The following is a 19,529-nucleotide window of genomic DNA, read 5'->3' as shown; positions in this document are numbered from 1 at the left end:
AATATATATAAAAAAAAGATATTACTTGTTTAACAAAATCTCTTTCTCTGAGCAATTGCGTTTAGTATTAAGTAATATAATTTCCCAAATAATATTAGAATTATTTATTTTATACAGTGATGTTTCTCATCGTTATCAAGGGTGTCAATAATTCCACACCCCACTGTATATGATGCTCTGTTTATTTAAATACAAATAAAGTTTTTGGAGCTTAGTATTTTTATTATTTTGTTTTTTGCTCACAAATTTTGGACCCGACTGTATGTCATATGGAAATACTCTATGCAAGTAATTTGATATCCTCTTTGATGGCACAAAGGCATTTAAATGGCCATGTGCGAACAACATCTAAAGAGCATGATACTCATGTCTTCCAGACTCAAAATCTACAGGAAATATTGTGAAAGTAGACCATGTGTAATCTGTATATTATTGATACTTTTTCACTAATTATACCAATTAGCCACATTGATGCAACCGGATTATGTTGATGAAGTCAGTTGAAATAAGGAGGAAACAATTAGTTAAATCCATGTTTGTCTAGAGATGGTACTGTAGGATGATAGATGTTGTAAATCAATGTTTACCTATGTATATGATATTCCCATGAAGTCTCTCTGATATAAAGTAAAATCTTTACAGAATCCTAGAGAAAACTTGCATTGAGACTACAGACAGTGGTAGAAGTTATGTTTAAATTGGCCCATAATAGTGTACGTATTTGCCACTCATTGATCCAATACTCCAATGCTGTGGCATAATCCCACCACTAGGGTTGAACTACTAACAGGACGTTCATACTGCTCGCGACCTTCCGTACCATGTTGATGAAATTATCCTCATGTGTGTTTCTTCTGAACAGCATGCAAAACAGCATGTTGGTGGTAGCCTCACCAGCAGTGTAGAAGTTCACTAGCACGAGAGCTTCTCTCCCCCATTGGCTATTGCAAAAGTAGCCTTGTCACTTTCTGAGCTTTGGTCGCAAACTGTAGTCGCCAATGAGTAACTCACTAAATGTCTCCCCCTTCAATTGAAAATGGCAGTAGCTTGGTCATTGAATGTAGTTTAAGTGGTTTGAAAAGTAAAACCCCCTAATTGTGCAACATTTTCACAAATGTTACACTTAGAGGGGCTATAAAAGTAGAACACTTAGGACATATAACCTTTCTTCAGAAATGGGCTCTGTACTATGATCTGAATTAGAACATATAACCTTTCTTCAGAAATGGGCTCTGTACTATACTGAATTAGAACATATAACCTTTCTCAGAAATGGCTCTGTACTATATGATCTGAATTAGACATATAACCTTTCTTCAGAAATGGCTCTGTACTATGATCTGAATTAGAACATATAACCTTCTTCAGAAATGGGCTCTGTACTATGATCTGAATTAGAACATATAACCTTTCTTCAGAAATGGGCTTCTGTACTATGATGAATGAACATATAACTTTCTCAGAAATGGGCTCGTACTATGATCTGAAATTAGAACATATAAACACCGTACAACCTTTCTTTCAGAAATGGGCTCTGTACTATGATCTGAATTAGAACATATAACCTTTCTTCAGAAATGGGCTCTGTACTATGATCTGAATGCTTTAATTCTGTTCCTTCTTCATTTCATGTTAAATAATTGACTTTTTATGATGAAAAAACTTGTTCAAATGAACAAGAGACCAGTAGGTTAAGGACATAGCTCATTGCCAATCATAAACTGTGGATACACAATGTGACCACATTTTCAGTGTTAAATAAGGTTTTCTACAAAGATACAACATATAAAACTGTTAAATATATAACTTTAGGCTTTTGAAAATACATTTAATGTTTCTTTCCCCCAAACAGATATGATGTATTTACTCTTTTCCTCCTCTTCTTTACTGGTGAGAAATTATGTGTTTCTTTCACTATAGCCAGTCATGCTGACTGCAAATTGTCCAAATATAGCAATTGAAAATGTATATCTGATTTAATGTATGTTCAAAATAGAGCAGTGAGTATACAAGTACAGTTTAGTAGTCCAAGAGAAACATCATTGACGAATTACACAACGTCCCTTGACTTTTTCCATTCAGTATTCRTCATTCATTTGTACACAATTACTCTGCACAACACATCACTTTTATCACCATGTGTACATTTGTGGGTATGTCTAGAGTCTGTAATATTGTGAGAGGGAATATTGGATTGCATGTTTCATCAACTTGGAAAAGTCTCTAAACCCCTCATCCCAAAGTCCACTGTGTCTCCAAAATATGGAGCAGTCGGCTATCTTTTTCTTTGGTCTGTAAAATCACTACAGAGGAGTTGCCAAGCGGAAACTCCAAAATAAACATTTTGTCCCGTGTCTCCAAAGTCTAGGTTGGGTCAGATCCAGAAGTTCATGACGACACACATCAGAATTCTCCAAACTCAACTGAAAAATAAGTTCTGTCTCCCATGGAATAACAGAGCATTGCAGAGTCCATATGTTCCATGTTAAGCTGCAATTCCTGTATTTGGAGTCCGGGCCGTTCTACGTGGCTTCACGCTGCTGCACAGAACAATAGACGGACAGCTGATGATAAGACGACGTATGCTCCACACAGGCGGTGACGATGGACTATGGGAAGCAGCTCACACACCATCCCCTCTCTCTCGCTCGGGAGCGTCTGTCCCCGCCATCATCAGGAGACCTGGGAATCGATAGGAACACAACAGCCGTCAGGGGAGAAGAGGATGCAGGACGACATGCGACATCTGGCTCTGAGAGCCCTTCTGCTTGTGTAAGCAATGTATTTATGGTGACGGCCACCGTCGATAAAATGGCAAGCCCATCACTTCAGGGGACTCAATGCAGCATGTTATGTGTGATTCAGAAAACATTGGGGTTTGACATCAGGAGTCTGAATGTTTCGAGCTGCAGATTCTCTCCCCCCCCCCTCTCTTTCGCCCCCCCCCCCCTCGCTCTCCCCCCCTCTCTCTGTCGCGAACACTTTTAAAGATTAACAATACTTTTTTTCCATATCCATGTCTTGTGTTCTACAGATAAAATTGCACAGAATGTTCTTTATTCTCCGACTGTATCACGTTCATTTCAGTTAATGAACTCGCTCTAATGATGCCAAGATGTTGCTCAAGTTGAGATTAGACACGCACAAGATGTAAATGAAGTGACGAATACTGTGGCGTGAGGCAGACCTCACTGTCTGACAGCCTTCATTCAATTGAGTACCATCACTTTCGATGACCCAACAGTACAGGGGTTAAAGAGTGTGACAGATCTTCTGCATACACAGTTAGATTTTAAATGTAATCAGAGTTGTTTCGAATTCACTGCGACTTGACACAGCCCTTAATGTACCAAAGATAATGTGGGGCTCCACACTGCCCTCTAGCCATTTGGTTATGCTAAAAATCATGACAACATCATAGACGAAATGACAAAGTGAAGCAAAATGTCTTCCCTGCGCATTCACAAAGCAATTTAACTGAAGTATGCCTCAGTGCACTGCATAAGTCACTGCCCCCACACTTACAATACAATGTCATGCAGGCGTCATGTTTCCTACCTCATTGCAATAGAGGGCACAGTATAGAGGTCATTCTTGCTATATTGATGACTGATACTTCAAGCCTCCCCTTGCATCTCAACCACGCGTTACAAACCCTGATATCAAATTAACTCGCCGTATATCCTTCAACACTATATTGACTGTGTATTTTGTGTTGATTGTACTGTAGTTGTAAGTCATTCTCGTTGTCCTGCATGTTTAATGCCCTTTAATCTGTGCATGAAGTTGTAAACATTATTTCCCCAATTGGACAATAAAATCAGGAGACACACATGATCAAAAATGACCTCACAAGTAAACATTACCTGACAGAGATCCACAAGCAGACTACAAACAATTATAAACTGGGTGGTTCGAGCCCTGAATGCTGATTGGCTGACAGCYGTGGTATATCAGACCGTATAGCATGGGTATGACAAAACATTTATTTTACTGATCTAATTACATTGGTAACAAGTTTATAATAGCAGTTTATAATAGCAATAAGACACCACGGCTAAGGGCTGTATCTAGGCACTTCGTGTTGCATCGTGGGTAAGAACAGCCCTTAGCTGTGGGATATAGGCCATATACCACACCCCTCAGCCTTTTTGCTTAAATATACCATGGTTGGTTTTCTTTAGCCATAGATTCATTTGCCTGCTTGAATCCAAATCAGACTACAGTGGAAATCATACGTAGCACAGACTATAGAAAGATGCCACGACAAAGGCAGACAGTATATTTATTTCGGGATAGCACTCAAAGCTTTCTCTAAAAAGTAACAACGGAAGACAATATGGGCAGGAAAAATATTTGTGTCCCTTAAAGGGCAGTGTCGTAGTCAATTCCAGGTGAAGCCTTTGAACAAGTGCACCTTTGGGGGGAGTATGCATTGAATAATTCATAACCGTCTTGTAACTGTCTTGTACATCTGTAATAGGAATTCCAAAGCAGAGACAAAACAGTACGGTAAGGCCCACTGCCAATTGAATCTCCCCTGTATTATTGACTCAAGCTAATTAAACAGGGATCAAATATAAATGTATCTATCATTACAGATATCATTCATGTCATTAATGTCAACATTTCATTGGATGCTGTTCAAATCAAATCAAATGTTATTGAGTCACATACACATATTTAGCAGATGTTATTGCGGGTGTAGCAAAATGCTTGTGCTTAGGAGTTAGAAGCAGATCTGCCATGTCTGTCGGCGTCATCTTGCCCAACATCATTACGGAAGAGAAAACAAGTGTGTCATTTGCCATCACAAAGGAGTAATCATGCATATGACATTTAGGGGAAACAGAATTCATCTGTACCTTGCTGTGTCGCTCTAGCCTGCCAGGATCTGCAGTTTGTTGTTTCTCTCCTGTCTGTCCTTGAAAAGTGGTTGACTTTTGCTGTCTGTCTGGCTGGCAAGGCGTTGTGTCTTTGTGTGTGTGTCGTCATAGGGCCTGAAATCACAGGGAGCGTTTCTTGCATTTTCTGGTCATACAAAAAAGGTGCTATCTAGAAGCTTAAATGGTTCCCCGGCTGTCCCCATAGAAGAACCCTTTGAAGAACTCCCTTGGGTTCCATTTAGAACATTCTAAAAGAGTTCTACCTGGAACYAAAAAGGGTTCTCCTATGGGGACAGCCGCAGAACCAATTTGGAACCCCTTTTTTTAAGTGTATGCATAGGGATAAAGCATGGTCTTATACTAAATGAAGAGTGATGCTACATTTTCTTTGGTTAGGTAAAACACGTTTTTGAGCTGTGAAAATGTATACTTGGGTTCAAAATGTCAATATAAGAACGTTTTTTGTGTGAACAAAAACAAACTTAACTGTGTAGCAATTTAAACATTCTCTATTGCAGTGCTACACCTATATTGTTTCTCCAGGAATTCCCAGTTATTTGTTTTGATAGAAAAATGATTAGATTTTTGATTGCCCAATGTATAGATACTCATGGCAATGCAGCATAGCTACTAGCACAGGACAAAGCATAGTGATGTCTGGAAGCATGAGGCAATGACGGCACAAGCAGTGGAATACAGGGATAAATCCTAAATGCATAAAGATACAGCAATGTTGATACAGAAAAAATAAAGATGCAAGGTGAACCATATGCTCAAGACCAAATATGATTAGTCAACAGAAATTCAATGAGCGACACAGTTATTAACACATTGGAAGTAATTCTGAGGAATAAAGTTGTTGTTTCCCGCAGTTAGATAGGGAAAATAGTGTTGACATTGGGAGAATGCTGAGATGAGGTTATCGCTGCCTCTTATGTTCTGACCTATGACCAGTCTATATAGCATTTCACCTCCATAATGCTTAATGTTAGGATTGGTGAAGGGTAGGCAGATCCTACAACCTTGAGTCATTCTGTACTGTGTTCAGACGAACAGCTGTCCTCTCCATGGTGATTGTGTTCGAACTTTGATTTGATTGGTCCTGGTAAAGCCTGGCTGCCCAAGGGGATCAATTAGGGAAAGAGAATCAGCTCCACCACAGCCCAGTCTATCTGTCTTCTTATAGAGCTCTGTACTGTCCACTCATGCATTCCCCCAATCGGAAGAGCTGGGCACCCACACACACACGCACACAACGCACACACACACACACACACACACACACACACACACACACACACACACACACACACACACACACACACACACACACACACACACACACACACACACACACACACACACACACACACACACACACCACACACAACACACACACACACACACACACACACACACACACACACACACACACACACACACTCTAATTTGGTTGATGTCAATACTCTTTATTAAAAACTTGTTGCATACATAGGGAAAGAGTTGTGGTCCTGACAGTACATGAAAATTAACCATAACTTCCTTGTCTCGGTGTCTTCACATTGACTGTTCATGCCAGCTGCCAAATATGACTGATTACAGTAATCTCATTCCTCAGTGTTAATGATGATGTACCACAGAATGTTCATTTTTAGTCTGCCACACAGTAAAGAGAGAGGTAATAACCGATGAGCTTTATCATATAATTAAGAACTTTCACTGCATCTAGAAATTGAGTGTGAATGTGAATACGGATGGCAATACCCGCTTTTGGGGTTTGAATAAAATGGATGTTGTTATCTGTCATCATTTTTAGGCCTGCTAAAATTAATTGGAAAACAAAAGGGGCTGTGTTTCTTGCGTTTACACATAATTAAGTTTTGGTAAAAAATAAATAAAAGGAATTTGTTTTGAGAGCAAAACAAGATGATATTTGATTGAGTTAAACAGGCAAGCAATTGGCAAATATCTCAAAGCAACAAAAAAACGAGCATGTTTGTGCGTTAGCCTGTAACAGCTCTGCCTTATTCTTTGTTGAGCCAAACCTTCTGGTCCACTGCTTTAGCTGRTCGTCATATGCAAAGATATTTTGGGCAGGGTCGCTGGTTATGATTCGGGACATTGCCCTGTGTAGGGTGCCTTCTTTCGGATGGGACTTTAAAACGGGTGTCCTGACTCTCTGTGGTCACTAAAAATCCCACGGCACTTMATCGTAAGAGTAAGGGTGTTAACCCCAGTGTCCTGGCTAAATTCCCAATCTGGACCTCCTACCATCATGGTCACCTAATCATCCCCAGCTTCCAATTACAATTGGCTCATTCACCCCCCCATCCACTCCCCTGTAACTATTCCCCACGTTGATGGTGTAAATGAGAATGTGTTCTCAGTAAAATTACCTGGTAAAATATGGGTAAGAAAAAATWAATAATAATAATAATATTTTGGTTGTTCTAGCAACTGCATAATGCTAGCTAACATGTATAGCTGATGGGTAAGCTACTTTCACTTGAAACTTGATTTTGTGACATTACATCTCATGGACAATATCTAAACATGTCAACACAAGTGTGTTAATTCAGGTCAAAACTAGAGTATGTGCAGTAAGGCCAGTTTCATATGAATTGGGCTTGCTAGCTGCATACATGCCTGTGTCAACAATGTCTGTGATTAGGTTATGTGGCTGAAGGTATTTATTGAATCAGGATAAGGCCTGCTCTACTCCTCGCCCTTATTGCTCAAAAAAGTCTAGACAGACGATGACAGCGAGCCTAGACTGCTTGGCATGACAATGAATGACAAAACACTGAAGCATAGGCTACACAGATACGTGAAGAACATCCACTGCCCCTAAATCATTCTGCTACACGGGAAATAGGCTTCCATTTTTCTTACCAGCTTGAAGCTTATAAAATGGGAATATCATGTTAAACATGCCGTAATATTAGTGTTCAAATTATCCATGCATTTATATAGCAAAAAGGCTAATTCCTCTGCCATTGTTAGCCTATTATACTGTCAGAAGAGCCAGGTATTGTGAGTTGATTTGGCTGGTGACTATCAACTTCCCCTCTACTTCCTCTCTCCACACTCTCTCTGCCTCTCTTTCCTTCTTTCTTTCTGAATCCCTTTCCCTCTCTCTCAGTAATAGTTTCATGCAGGGAAGAACAGACTCTCCCATTGTTAAATCTGTCCAATTACATTGCACCATTTTAGATGCCCATGACACAGCATCCAGGTACAAGCACAAGGAATTTGGTTTGAACATGATACTAAGTCTGAGCATGATTCAGCATCCACTGAATGACAGAATATATTGCCATGCTGTGAGGAACATTAAATCAGGGGATACAAAAAAAGCCAAGAGACAGAGATACAACAAGAAAGTCAAAATCATGCTTGTTAATCTTAGGTAAAGTAAAAGCTGGATCCGTAAAATAAATATGGAAATTGAATTGCAGAATATGAAGACGTGCTTAAGGGCGGCCCATATGAGAATGATTGGACATTTTAAGAAGATTAGTTTAATGAGTCTAATATTATAACTTTCACACTGTAAAATGTATTTTATATATACATTACATTAGCATGCTGTAAAAAAAATATACTGATGCTGTAATATTCATCTTTATAGTCCTATAAAAAAAACAGAGTCACTTTTATACACATTAAGCTGCACATATTTGACAATCATGTACTAAGCTATATGTTAGACCTCAGGGTCCGGTAGAGCTGCTGTACCCTACAGGAGGCTTTCATTCCAACCCTAACCTAGCACACCTGATTCTACTAATTAGCTGTTCACCAGGTTATTGATTAGCTATATCAGGTGTTACCATGGGACTGGATGGGAAGCCTGCACATCCAGTGGCTCTCCATGACCAGAGATAGAGAACTCTGGCGTATCTCAATGATATCCAAGTCAAAATGCTCAACTTTTAATTATGGAGAAAAMAGTTTGCCATAACCACTCCTTATTTCATGAATTAGAAATCAGTAATGCCTCTGGGTCATTGTGTACTACTTAGTACTGTATAAAATACAAATATATAATCCAATACATGTGGTAACATGCCTAAACATTTTGCAAACATTATGTAGTGTGATGTGTTAATGTCCTGTATGYGATTATAAAATGTTAAAAAGCACTCAAGCCCAATCCATAGTTTTGAGACCATCCGTAGACAATGCCCTCGGATGAAAATGTCACTGGTTACTGTGACATGCACAATACTTTTTACTTTTTAGTCTGGGGCAAAGGAGTTCAACATAATTGATTCAAATGTATTCTATAACAACATCTGAATTCATTAGTTTCTGTGTAGTCAGCCACGGCAGGGCTTAACTTTGGAGGTCTGTGTTGTTAAGTTAGGGGAAAAAGGCTTGTTTTCTTATCCCTGCTAAAGCTTTGTGGTTACATAGCAGAATCCCTTAGCATCGGACACAATTGGCACAAAATGGAGTCTGCCACCGCAATACAGGAGATGGCTCTAACGGTCCACCAAGAGACACCTGTTATTTTAGACAGAATTTACAGGGTTAGTAGCTCCCTTGGCCCCTGTCTATCTTTAAAACAAGCCCCATTGAAAGCAATGGCGCCTGAACAGAGGGTTTCTGCACATAAAATGCTGGACTTTCAAAGCGATCCTTGGGTTGACAGGTTTCATTATTCAGTATCTAGACTGACAGCCCACCAGCCTCCTGTCTCAGGCCGCCAACCATGGCACTGAAAGCCTGAGCATGCATGACTACCCCTCAGACTTCAAGACACTTCTGGAGGGAAATTCAGAGAATTCTACCTGATTCTTTGCGATGTAGAAGACTATCACAGGTGTTTATGATAGTCAGAAGACCACTATAGGATCTGTATGTTAGCAGGATGTGTATGTTAGCTGCTATTGATAACGGAGAGAAGTACGCAACCTTAATGCAATGACAAATTTGTAAATTAGAAGCTTTTAGTTAATGCCTTATCTTTGTATGAATGCTAACAATAAGCTATTAGGTTGATGAGCTGCAGTGCATGTGCTCTGTAAACGCTTTATGGCGTAGATATAAATGAACAACCTTTCTGCCCCATTTATGAACATCAGACAACATGCCAATGATGGGGATGCAAATGAATGTAGCAGAATGACCCTATTGAAATGGAGCTCCTTGATCACCACTGAAATGGATGCCCTGACAAGAGAGCGACAGAAGTACCATTCAGGGAGTGGCATTAAGTGTGCATGAGTGAGAATTATTTAATCAACACACTTAAGCTTTGGTTTCCTTTCTGTTATCACATAAAGACACACAAAAAAACACGCTGTAACACATTGAAATAGCTATATGATACAGCCATACAAAAAGCTAATCACATCAGTCACTGACCACAGACATAGGTGACAAAGACTCATTCAATTGAGTTATCCTGAAAATGACTAGTAGACAGGTGTTATGACAGGTCTCTGGACAGGTGTTAAGACAGGCCTCTGGACAAGTGTTAAGGCAGGTCTCTGGACAAGTGTTAAGGCACGTCTCTGGACAAGTGTTAAGGCAGGTCTCTGGACAGGTGTTAAGACAGGTCTCTGGACAAGTGTTAAGACAGGTCTCTGGACAGGTGTTAAGACAGGTCTCTGGACACGTCTTATGACAGGTCTCCGGACACGTCTTATGACAGGTCTCCGGACACGTCTTATGACAGGTCTCCGGACACGTCTTATGACAGGTCTCCGGACACGTCTTATGAAGGTCTCCGGACACGTCTTATGACAGGTTCTCCGGACACGTCTTATGACAGGTCTCCGGACCACGTCTTATGACAGGTTTCCGGACACGTCTTATGACAGGTCTCTGGACACGTCTTATGACAGGTCTCTGGACACGTCTTATGACAGGTCTCTGGACACGTCTTATGACAGGTCTCTGGACACGTCTTATGACAGGTCTCCGGACACGTCTTATGACAGGTTTCTGGACACGTCTTATGACAGGTCTCAGGACAGGTCTTATGACAGGTTTCTGGACACGTCTTATGAGAGGTCTTATGAGAGGTCTCTGGACAGGTGTTAAGACAGGTCTCTGGACAGGTGTTATGACTACGAACTCTGGTCACTTTAACTGTGACAGATTGTGGTCACGAGGCTTGGCAGTCTTGTCTTACCGTGGTGGTCTTCACCCGGCCCCCTGGCTGTGTGCAGGTCCAGCCCGAGTGGTTTACTAAGAGGTCACAGCCCTCGTCATCCAAGCAAGGCGTCATCTCACACCACTGCCGGCTTCTCACAATGAGAGCTGTGGGGAGAGGAGAGAAAGAGGGATGGTTAACTATCGCAGAATCTATCAAACTAATGAAAAAAAAGCCTGTGGACAGACAGGGACATAGATAGAGACAGAGGGGAGAGAGAGAGAGAGAGACAAAGAGAGTGAGTGAGTAAGCAAGAGAGAGAGAGAGAGACAGAGAGGAAAGTGATAAACATTGGAGAACATGTAGGATTTGCAGCACAGGGATGGAGAGGGGACATGTTATGAAAGACCATTGATCATTGAGCTTATGAAGCAGGAACGCTCTAATGATCAGCACACTGCTGTATACCATCTGATCTCGGGTTGTTATAATTCACAGCCCACTGGAGGTAACCAACCAATGCCTGCGCTTAGATTTCACGATGGGTTGCGGCAAGGCTCTCTCGACCTTATCAAACCATACTCTTTGATGAAACAAAGTGAATGGTATGTATGTGTGTGTGTGCGTACGTGTGCGTGTGTGTGTGCATGTGTGTGTGTGTGAGAGAGACACCTGCTCAACACTGGAGATTGCAGCCCTCCACAATACATCATTTTGGGAAAGAGTGTGTGTTCAGGTGTTATTAAACCCCATTCATGTACATTAGCACACTCAGAGGTTAAACAACACACAGCAAGGGTAACCACGACCACAAAGACTACAGGAAAATAGAAATGCCAGAATAAAACAAGACAAATGAATAATTAGATCTGTGATTATGAAACAGAACATTTTATCTCTACAAAGAGCCTTCTCCTCTTGAAGTAGACCTGTTTTTATACTTGATCATACACATGTCTATTTATAAGAAACTAGGGCATTATCCCACTTGCATTTGCATATCATGACATCCCAATTGGCCCTCAGAGAGAGAGGGGGATAGGGAGAAAGAGAGAGAGAGAGAGAGAGAGAGAGAGAGAGAGAGAGAGAGAGATGCATATTTAGGTCTAGGGGAAAATGATAATTGAGCAGAATATAGCTTATAACAAACAAAAACTAAAGTATGCAAATGGTGGCACATTCAGCATCAGGGATAAAATGTGTCACCTTTGCACATACATAAAGCCAAGGGCAACATTATAACATTATTGTGTTCACACAGCGAAAGGAAGAACACTCAATTACCACTACAAGCAGTACAAACAAATCAATTGTACAAACTCAATTAAGTTACAGTAGATCTAAATGGTACTATAAAGGTAAAATACATGTTTTCCTCAAACAGAGGATCTACTGTTGGTGCAACTGCCTATTCCAAATTTGTTTCAATGTTGTCATGGGAACACATGATGCCAATTTTATTTGCATTTTTTTGATAATTGTTTAAAATATATGTTCATTCAATAGGCAGATTAACAGCATTGGACAAATAACAAAAACATTGTAAGCGCATGTCCACCAATACCATCACTCATTCATATATCTTTATGTACATATTGTACATATTCTTTATCCCTTTACACTTGTGTGTATAAGGTAGTAGTTGTGGAATTGTTAGGTTAGATTACTTGTTGGTTATTACTGGTTATTTTACTGCATTACTGCATTACTGCATTACTGCATTGTCGGAACTAGAAGCACAAGCATTTCGCTACACTCGCATTAACATCTGCTAACCATGTGTATGTGACAAATACAATTTGATTTGATTTGATTTGATTTCTTAAACAGGACACATGTGGACCCCAGGAAGAGTAGCTGCTGCTTTCGCAACACCTAATGGGGATCCTAATAAAATACCAAAATACCAAAACGTAATCACAAAAAAACTAGACACGGGTGAGGAGAAAAATAATGAAAGTCATAACTTTAAGAGAAACAGATCCTTATAATTCACATTCCCGTCCACCTCAATGAAATTAAACTTTGCCAGGGATGCTGCAGGGATCCTTCTGGAAGTGAACAATTTGCATGGGGAGACATTTGAATGCCAGAGATACGGATAACAAATTTAGAGGGAGAGGCCAAACCATTTATACTATACAAAACGCATTCATGTACCCTGCACTAAATTCCTAGCGCGACCAGAGGATGGTATAGAAAATTAAATGGTGTATGGACTGCTTAACAAGGTAATACATTCTCCTTTGGTGAAATTTTATAGCGACAACCTGTTAGCCTCAATTATCAACCTGAATTTCCATTGAACAACACCATGGGACATGAGACCCTCTCAAAAATGGTCCTTAATTCAATTCTTCCATTTCCGCATACCTTTATCTAATGTGGTAGGGGGTAGTGGAAGTGATAAGTATATCCATAACACCCAATCACCACGCCGCCCGCCTTCCCGAGGTCATTCCCACCTTCAGATAACAATCAATTCAAATTATTGTTCTCCTTCATTATCCCACCATTARCTGTGGCGGCCACTCAACTGAAACAGCTGGGGATCCAAAAGCAATCTCTGTTGTGGAATAATAATCATGAAGAGAGGAAGAAACAACCTGGATGTAATCTACCTACGTGAAGGTGTGTGTGTGAGAGTGTAGATGGAGAGGAGATGGGCGTGGATGGGGGCACAGTTCATCTTGTGGAGATAAGACAGAAATAACATTATTACATCCACCAGTGAGGCAGTATGTCTGTGAAATAGCATATCACTGAGCCGTCAACAGCTGCCGCCCCGGGTGATAAATCCTGCTTAATATGGTGTGAAGCCGGGGGTCTGCCAAGATAGGGGCTGGGGCTGCTAATCTGGCCCAAGGACAGGACAGGGAATACAGAGAGAACACACCTCCTTCTTTCTGTATACCTGTATATAAACTGCCTCTATACAGTACCACAGTACAGAAACCGTAAACGTAACATATTCATTTTGCAGCCTTTTCTGTAGGCAGCGATGGGCAGTATTTCTGTTAAATGTATTTTAAATATGTATTTCAAGTAACGTTATGTATTTTCTAACAAGATACTCTCGAGAGCTGTATTTTCTATTTTAAAATACTTTTCTATACCATTTCTTATAGAGCTTCACAATTATGTGGCCCACTTTCACCCTGCATTGGTATGTATCAGAAGTCTGATGGCACTATGATTCACATCAGCACCATCATGCCGGAAACTCTAGACCCACTCCAATTCGCATACCTCCCAAACAAATTCACAGATGACGCAATCTCAATCACACTCCACACTGCCCTTTCCCACCTGGACAAAAGGAACACCTATGTGAGAATGCTGTTCATTGACTACAGCTCAGCGTTTAACACCATAGACCCCATAAAGCTCATCACTAAGCTAAGGACCCTGGGACTAAACACCTTCCTTTGCAACTGGGGTAAGGGTAAGTAACAACACATCTGCCATGCTGATCCTCAACACTGTGGCCTCTCAGGGGTGCGTGCTTAGTCCCATCCTGTACTCCCTGTTCACCCACGACTGAGTGGCCAAGCATGACTCCAACACCATTATTAAGTTTGCTGATGACACAACGGTAGTAGGCCTGATCACCGACAACGRTGAGACAGCCTATAGGGAGGATGTCAGAGACCTGGCAGTGTGGTGCCAGGACAACAACCTCTCCCTCAATGTGAGCAAGACAAAGGAGCTGATCGTGGACTACAGGAAAAGGTGGGCCAAACAGGTCCCCAATTAACATCGAAGGGGCTGTAGTAGAGCGGGTCGAGAGGTTCAAGTTCCTTGGTGTCCACATCAACAACGAACTATCATGGTACAAACACACCAACACAGTCATGAAGATGGCACGACAACACCTTTTCCCCCTCAGTAGACTGAAAAGATTTGGCATGGGTCCTAAGATCCTCAAAAGGTTCTACAGCTGCACCATCGAGAGCATCCTGACTGGTTGCATCACTGCCTGGTATGGAAACTACTCGGCCTCCGACCGCAAAGCACTATAGAGGGTAGTGCGTATGGCCCAGTACATCACTGGGGCCAAGCTTCCTGACATCCAGGACCTATATACTAGGCGGTGTCAGAGGAAAGCCCCCAAAAATTGTCAAAGACTCCAGTCACCCAAGTCATAGACTGTTCTCTCTGCTAAAGCATGGCAAGCGGTACCGGAGCGCCGAGTCTAGGACCAAAAGGCTCCTTAACAGCTTATACCCCCAAGTCATAAGACTGCTGAACAATTGATCAAATAGCCACCCGGACTATTTACATTGACCCTCCTATGTTTTTACACTCCGGCTACTCGCTGTTTATTATCTGTGCATATTTACTTTACAAATGACCTCGACTAACATGTACCCCCGCACATTGACTCGGTGCCGATACCCCCTGTATATAGCCTCGTTATTGTTATGTAATTTTCTTGTGTTACTTTTGGATTTTTGGACTACATATTTTTTTCACTTTAGTTTATTTAGTAAATATTTTCTTGACTCTATTACATGAACTGCATTGTTGGTTAAGGGCTTGTAAGTAAGCACGTCACGGTAAGGTCTGTAGTATTCGGCGCATGTGACAAATAACATTTGATTTGATAAGTGTCTGTTAAATGACAAAATGTAAATGGTAAAACATACACGTAAAACATGCCGAGTATTATTCTAATGAGCTCCGTCCCCCAAAACAAGGCCAATAGTAATACCTAGTGTGCTTTGCAGTTGTTCGTTTTTACATTTAAATAAAAATGTTGGTCATTTAGCAGATGCTCGTATGCAGAGCGAATTACAGGCAGTGCATTCAACTGAGGTAGATAAAAAATTATTAAAAAGTAAGCAAAAAGTTATTTAACCATTACTGAGAATGTTGTTGTTGCTAAGGGGGTTACTTGCTAATATATTTTTGTATTTTAATTAAATACAATACTTTGCAAATGTATGTCGTAATTTATTTTGATATGTTGTTCTTTAGGGTATTTTCAAAAAAAAAAAAATTGAAATTGTATTTTTGCCCATCCCTGATTGTAGGACAGTGAATACTCCTCCACATTGAGACTGTACCCAGATGTCAGTGAGTGTAACGGTTTTCTTCGGTGGAAGAAGGAGAGGACCAAAGCACAGCGTGATTAGTGTTCATCATGTTTAATAAAAGACAATAAACTGAACACTTCCAAAATACAAAACAACAAACGTGAAAACCGAAACAGTTCTATCTGGTGCAGACACACAAAGACTGAAGACAACCACCCACAAAACCCAACACAAAACATGCTACCTAAATATGGTTCCCAATCAGAGACAACACAAAACACCTGCCTCTGATTGAGAACCATATCAGGCCAAACACAGAAATAGGAAAACATAGAAATACAAACATAGACTGCCCACCCCAACTCACGCCCTGACCATACTAAATAAAGACAAAACAAAGGAAATAAAGGTCAGAACGTGACAGTGAGTTGTTTGTGAGTTTTGTAAATACTGCTGTGCATCTTGTTCCAGTCCCAGTCTTCAGGTCTTAATGGGAGTACCTGCAGAGTTGCAAACCATCTGCATACCCAGACCCCTTAGAGTTAAAGCCTGCCAGTTGCCCCTCATGCATTAGCATTAGCATTAACCACCAAACTCTGTAATGACAGATGCTTTTAGGGCAGCTAATTTACTGGGTCTTGTTTTCATAGTGTAGCCTCCGATGCTAAGACACTCAAATCATGTCAGAGGCTGGGCTCATTGAGGCTCCATTGAAGAAGCACATCCCATTCAAGAGGGATAGCTACCAAATTCTCAATAGACAAAAACATTCCAGGAGTCACCACTCACTTTATATATGGAAACAGTGATAGCCTATCTTGATCACAATGTTCTGCTTTGCTAAACTGTGTGTAGGCCTAACTGCTCAAGCCTTTAAGAGGTTAAAGGTTTGTCGAATTGTGTTCTGCTTTGATGCAATAAGTAGTTTCTGAGGAGTGCAGTCTGGAAAGCACAAGAGACATCCAGGCTTTCTATGTCTATGCTGCATACAGTAATTCACCTAATTAACAATGTTCTCTATTCATCAGCTCACTGGTGCGAGTCACTTCTCTTTCTCACCAAATCACAGGCGTTACTATGCAGTGCTGTGTTCATGATAAGAAAAAAGCCCTTCTCCATAATTACTCATACATGGCCCCTATTTTAATGATAATATTCTGCTCGTTTGGGGGGCTTGATGAGGGTCTACAAAACGAGGTGTCAACATGGCAGAGGTGAAACGGTAGAAATGGTTTTGAAACTACTGAGGGTTCTGTCGAARGTTTGAGTTTCTAGTCAAGCTGAGCATCTATGACATACCAACAATGTTCTATGGATGTTCTGGTACTTCTACGATGGTCCAGGTCAGTAGACAACACCCACATTTGTGATGGAGATGACAGGCTGCATCTCTGCACCAACACTCATCTCCCCCATCTTTCCTACTGTACTGAGCAGGGTCTCATGTCCAAAATGTAAAATGGATAACTTGATATCACCTAAATAATAATAATAATTATATCAATCTATTTTTTCCCCTTCTTTTAATACAGTTAGGCTGATAGCACATTGTTTATGAGAGGTATCAGAATATTAATGCTGTCATTTCAGTCCTCTGCAATATTCTTTTCAAATGGTAGTTCAATCAGTAAGGTTTGTCTGAATGGCTAGCTCGCTTTTGACTTCATTCAGTAAGCAAAATATAATTCTCATTGCTTCCTCTCTATGGGCATAGTGGAATGTATTTGTTAGTTTTACAAACATTATCACCTTCAGCATAGCGTCACGACTCTCCTCCTCTTCTACTATTAGCCACGTGCGGAATGTCGTTCACCTATTATCTTCTAGCCAATGAGCACAGCACACTAGTACAACTCCACCACACTGCTGAGGCACCAATGAGCACAGCACACTAGTACAACTCCACCACGCTGCTGAGGCACCAATGGGCACAGCACACTAGTACAACTCCACCACGCTGCTGAGGCACCAATGGGCCACAGCACACTAGTACAACTCCACCACGCTGCTGAGGCACCAATGGGCACAGCACACTAGTACAACTCCACCACGCTGCTGAGGCACCAATGGGCACGAGCACACTAGTACAACTCCACCCACCTGCTGAGGCACCAATGGGCACAGCACACTAGTACAACTCCACCACGCTAGCTGAGGCACCAATGGGCACAGCACACTAGTACAACTCCACCACGCTAGCTGAGGCCCCCAATGGCACAGCACACTAGTACAACTCCACCACTCTAGCTGAGGCACCAATGACGCACAGCACACTAGACAACTCCACCACGCTAGCTGACGGCACCAATGAGCACAGCACACTAGTACAACTCCACCACGCTAGCTGAGGCACCAATGAGCACAGCACCTAGTACAACTCCACCACGCTAGCTGAGGCACCAATGAGCACAGCACACTAGTACAACTCAACCACTCTAGCTGACAGGCACCAATGGGCACAGCACACTAGTACAACTCCACCACGCTAGCTGAGGCACCAATGGGCACAGCACACTAGTACAACTCCACCACTCTAGCTGAGGCACCAATGAGCACAGCACACTAGTACAACTCCACCACGCTAGCTGAGGCCCATGAGCACAGCACACTAGTACAACTCCACCCGCTAGCTGAGGCACCAATGAGCACAGCACATAGTACACACCTCACCACGCTAGCTGAGGCACCAATGAGCACAGCCACACTAGTACAACTCCACCACTCTAGCTGAGGCACCAATGGGCCACAGCACACTAGTACAACTCCACCACTCTAGCTGAGGCACCAATGGGCACAGCCACACTAGTACAACTCCACACGCTAGCTGAGGCACCAATGGGCACAGCACACTAGTACAAACTCCACCACGCTAGCTGAGGCCCAATGAGCACAGCACACTAGTACAACACCACGCTAGCTGAGGCACCAATGAGCACAGCACACTAGTACAACTCCACCACTCTAGCTGAGGCACCAATGGGCACAGCACACTAGTACAACACCACGCTGCTGAGGCACCAATGGGCACAGCACACTAGTACAACACCACGCTGCTGAGGCACCAATGGGCACAGCACACTAGTACAACACCACGCTAGCTGAGGCCAATGGGCACAGCACACTAGTACACACTCCACCACACTAGCTGAGGCACCAATGGGCATAATCTTTGTGATGTATTTATATGTCAAAATACACCTAGATTCTTTCACTTGCGTGTTACGTCAACACTTTACTGACAAACCTCCACCTCCCCACCACCACTGCTGCAGGCCCGTCATTGGCCAACTGAATTAAAGCAGGAAGCGAGGCTTTCAGCCAGGACTGTCCGTGAAGCGATTTGGCCGAACAGAAGTTGATTTATAAAGCGAATTACCTTGATTGCCTTGATAAAACAATTCAATTATATTGAAAGTCCTCTAAGCAGGAGAATTGAACTTACGTTGGATAAATGGAGCAAGCTTTAATGAACAACAATCACGACCCCCACCCTCTATT

The 19,529-nt window shown here is 41.7% G+C and overlaps 1 protein-coding gene and 1 long non-coding RNA gene across 4 annotated transcripts in view; both read right to left on the bottom strand.

The window, feature by feature from the left end:
* The window catches only part of LOC111972080 (uncharacterized), a 258,803-nt gene that overhangs the window by 136,848 nt on the left and 102,426 nt on the right, over positions 1-19,529 (bottom strand). The gene's annotated exons all lie outside the window — the stretch shown is intronic.
* LOC111972368 (chemokine-like protein TAFA-5) overlaps positions 1,958-19,529 on the bottom strand; it is a 109,751-nt gene continuing 92,179 nt past the window's right edge. For 2 of the 3 annotated variants that reach the window (XR_011480717.1, XR_002878426.3), the window contains exons 3-5: positions 11,032-11,159; positions 4,866-5,000; positions 1,958-2,682 (exon numbers count right to left, since the gene is read on the bottom strand). Coding sequence is in view for 1 of the 3 variants with exons in the window: in XM_070446063.1 (XP_070302164.1) it covers positions 2,674-2,682; positions 11,032-11,159 (137 nt within the window). In the remaining 2 variants the exon portion in view is untranslated. The remainder of the gene's footprint in view (positions 2,683-4,865; positions 5,001-11,031; positions 11,160-19,529) is intronic. The other variant, XM_070446063.1, reaches the window with a different exon arrangement.

This window comes from Salvelinus sp. IW2-2015, linkage group LG13 (genome assembly GCF_002910315.2).
Source record: "Salvelinus sp. IW2-2015 linkage group LG13, ASM291031v2, whole genome shotgun sequence".
NCBI classification, from domain to species: Eukaryota; Metazoa; Chordata; class Actinopteri; order Salmoniformes; family Salmonidae; genus Salvelinus; species Salvelinus sp. IW2-2015.
Note: the sequence above shows the minus strand (reverse complement) of the source record. Positions and strands in the feature narration are given on the sequence as shown.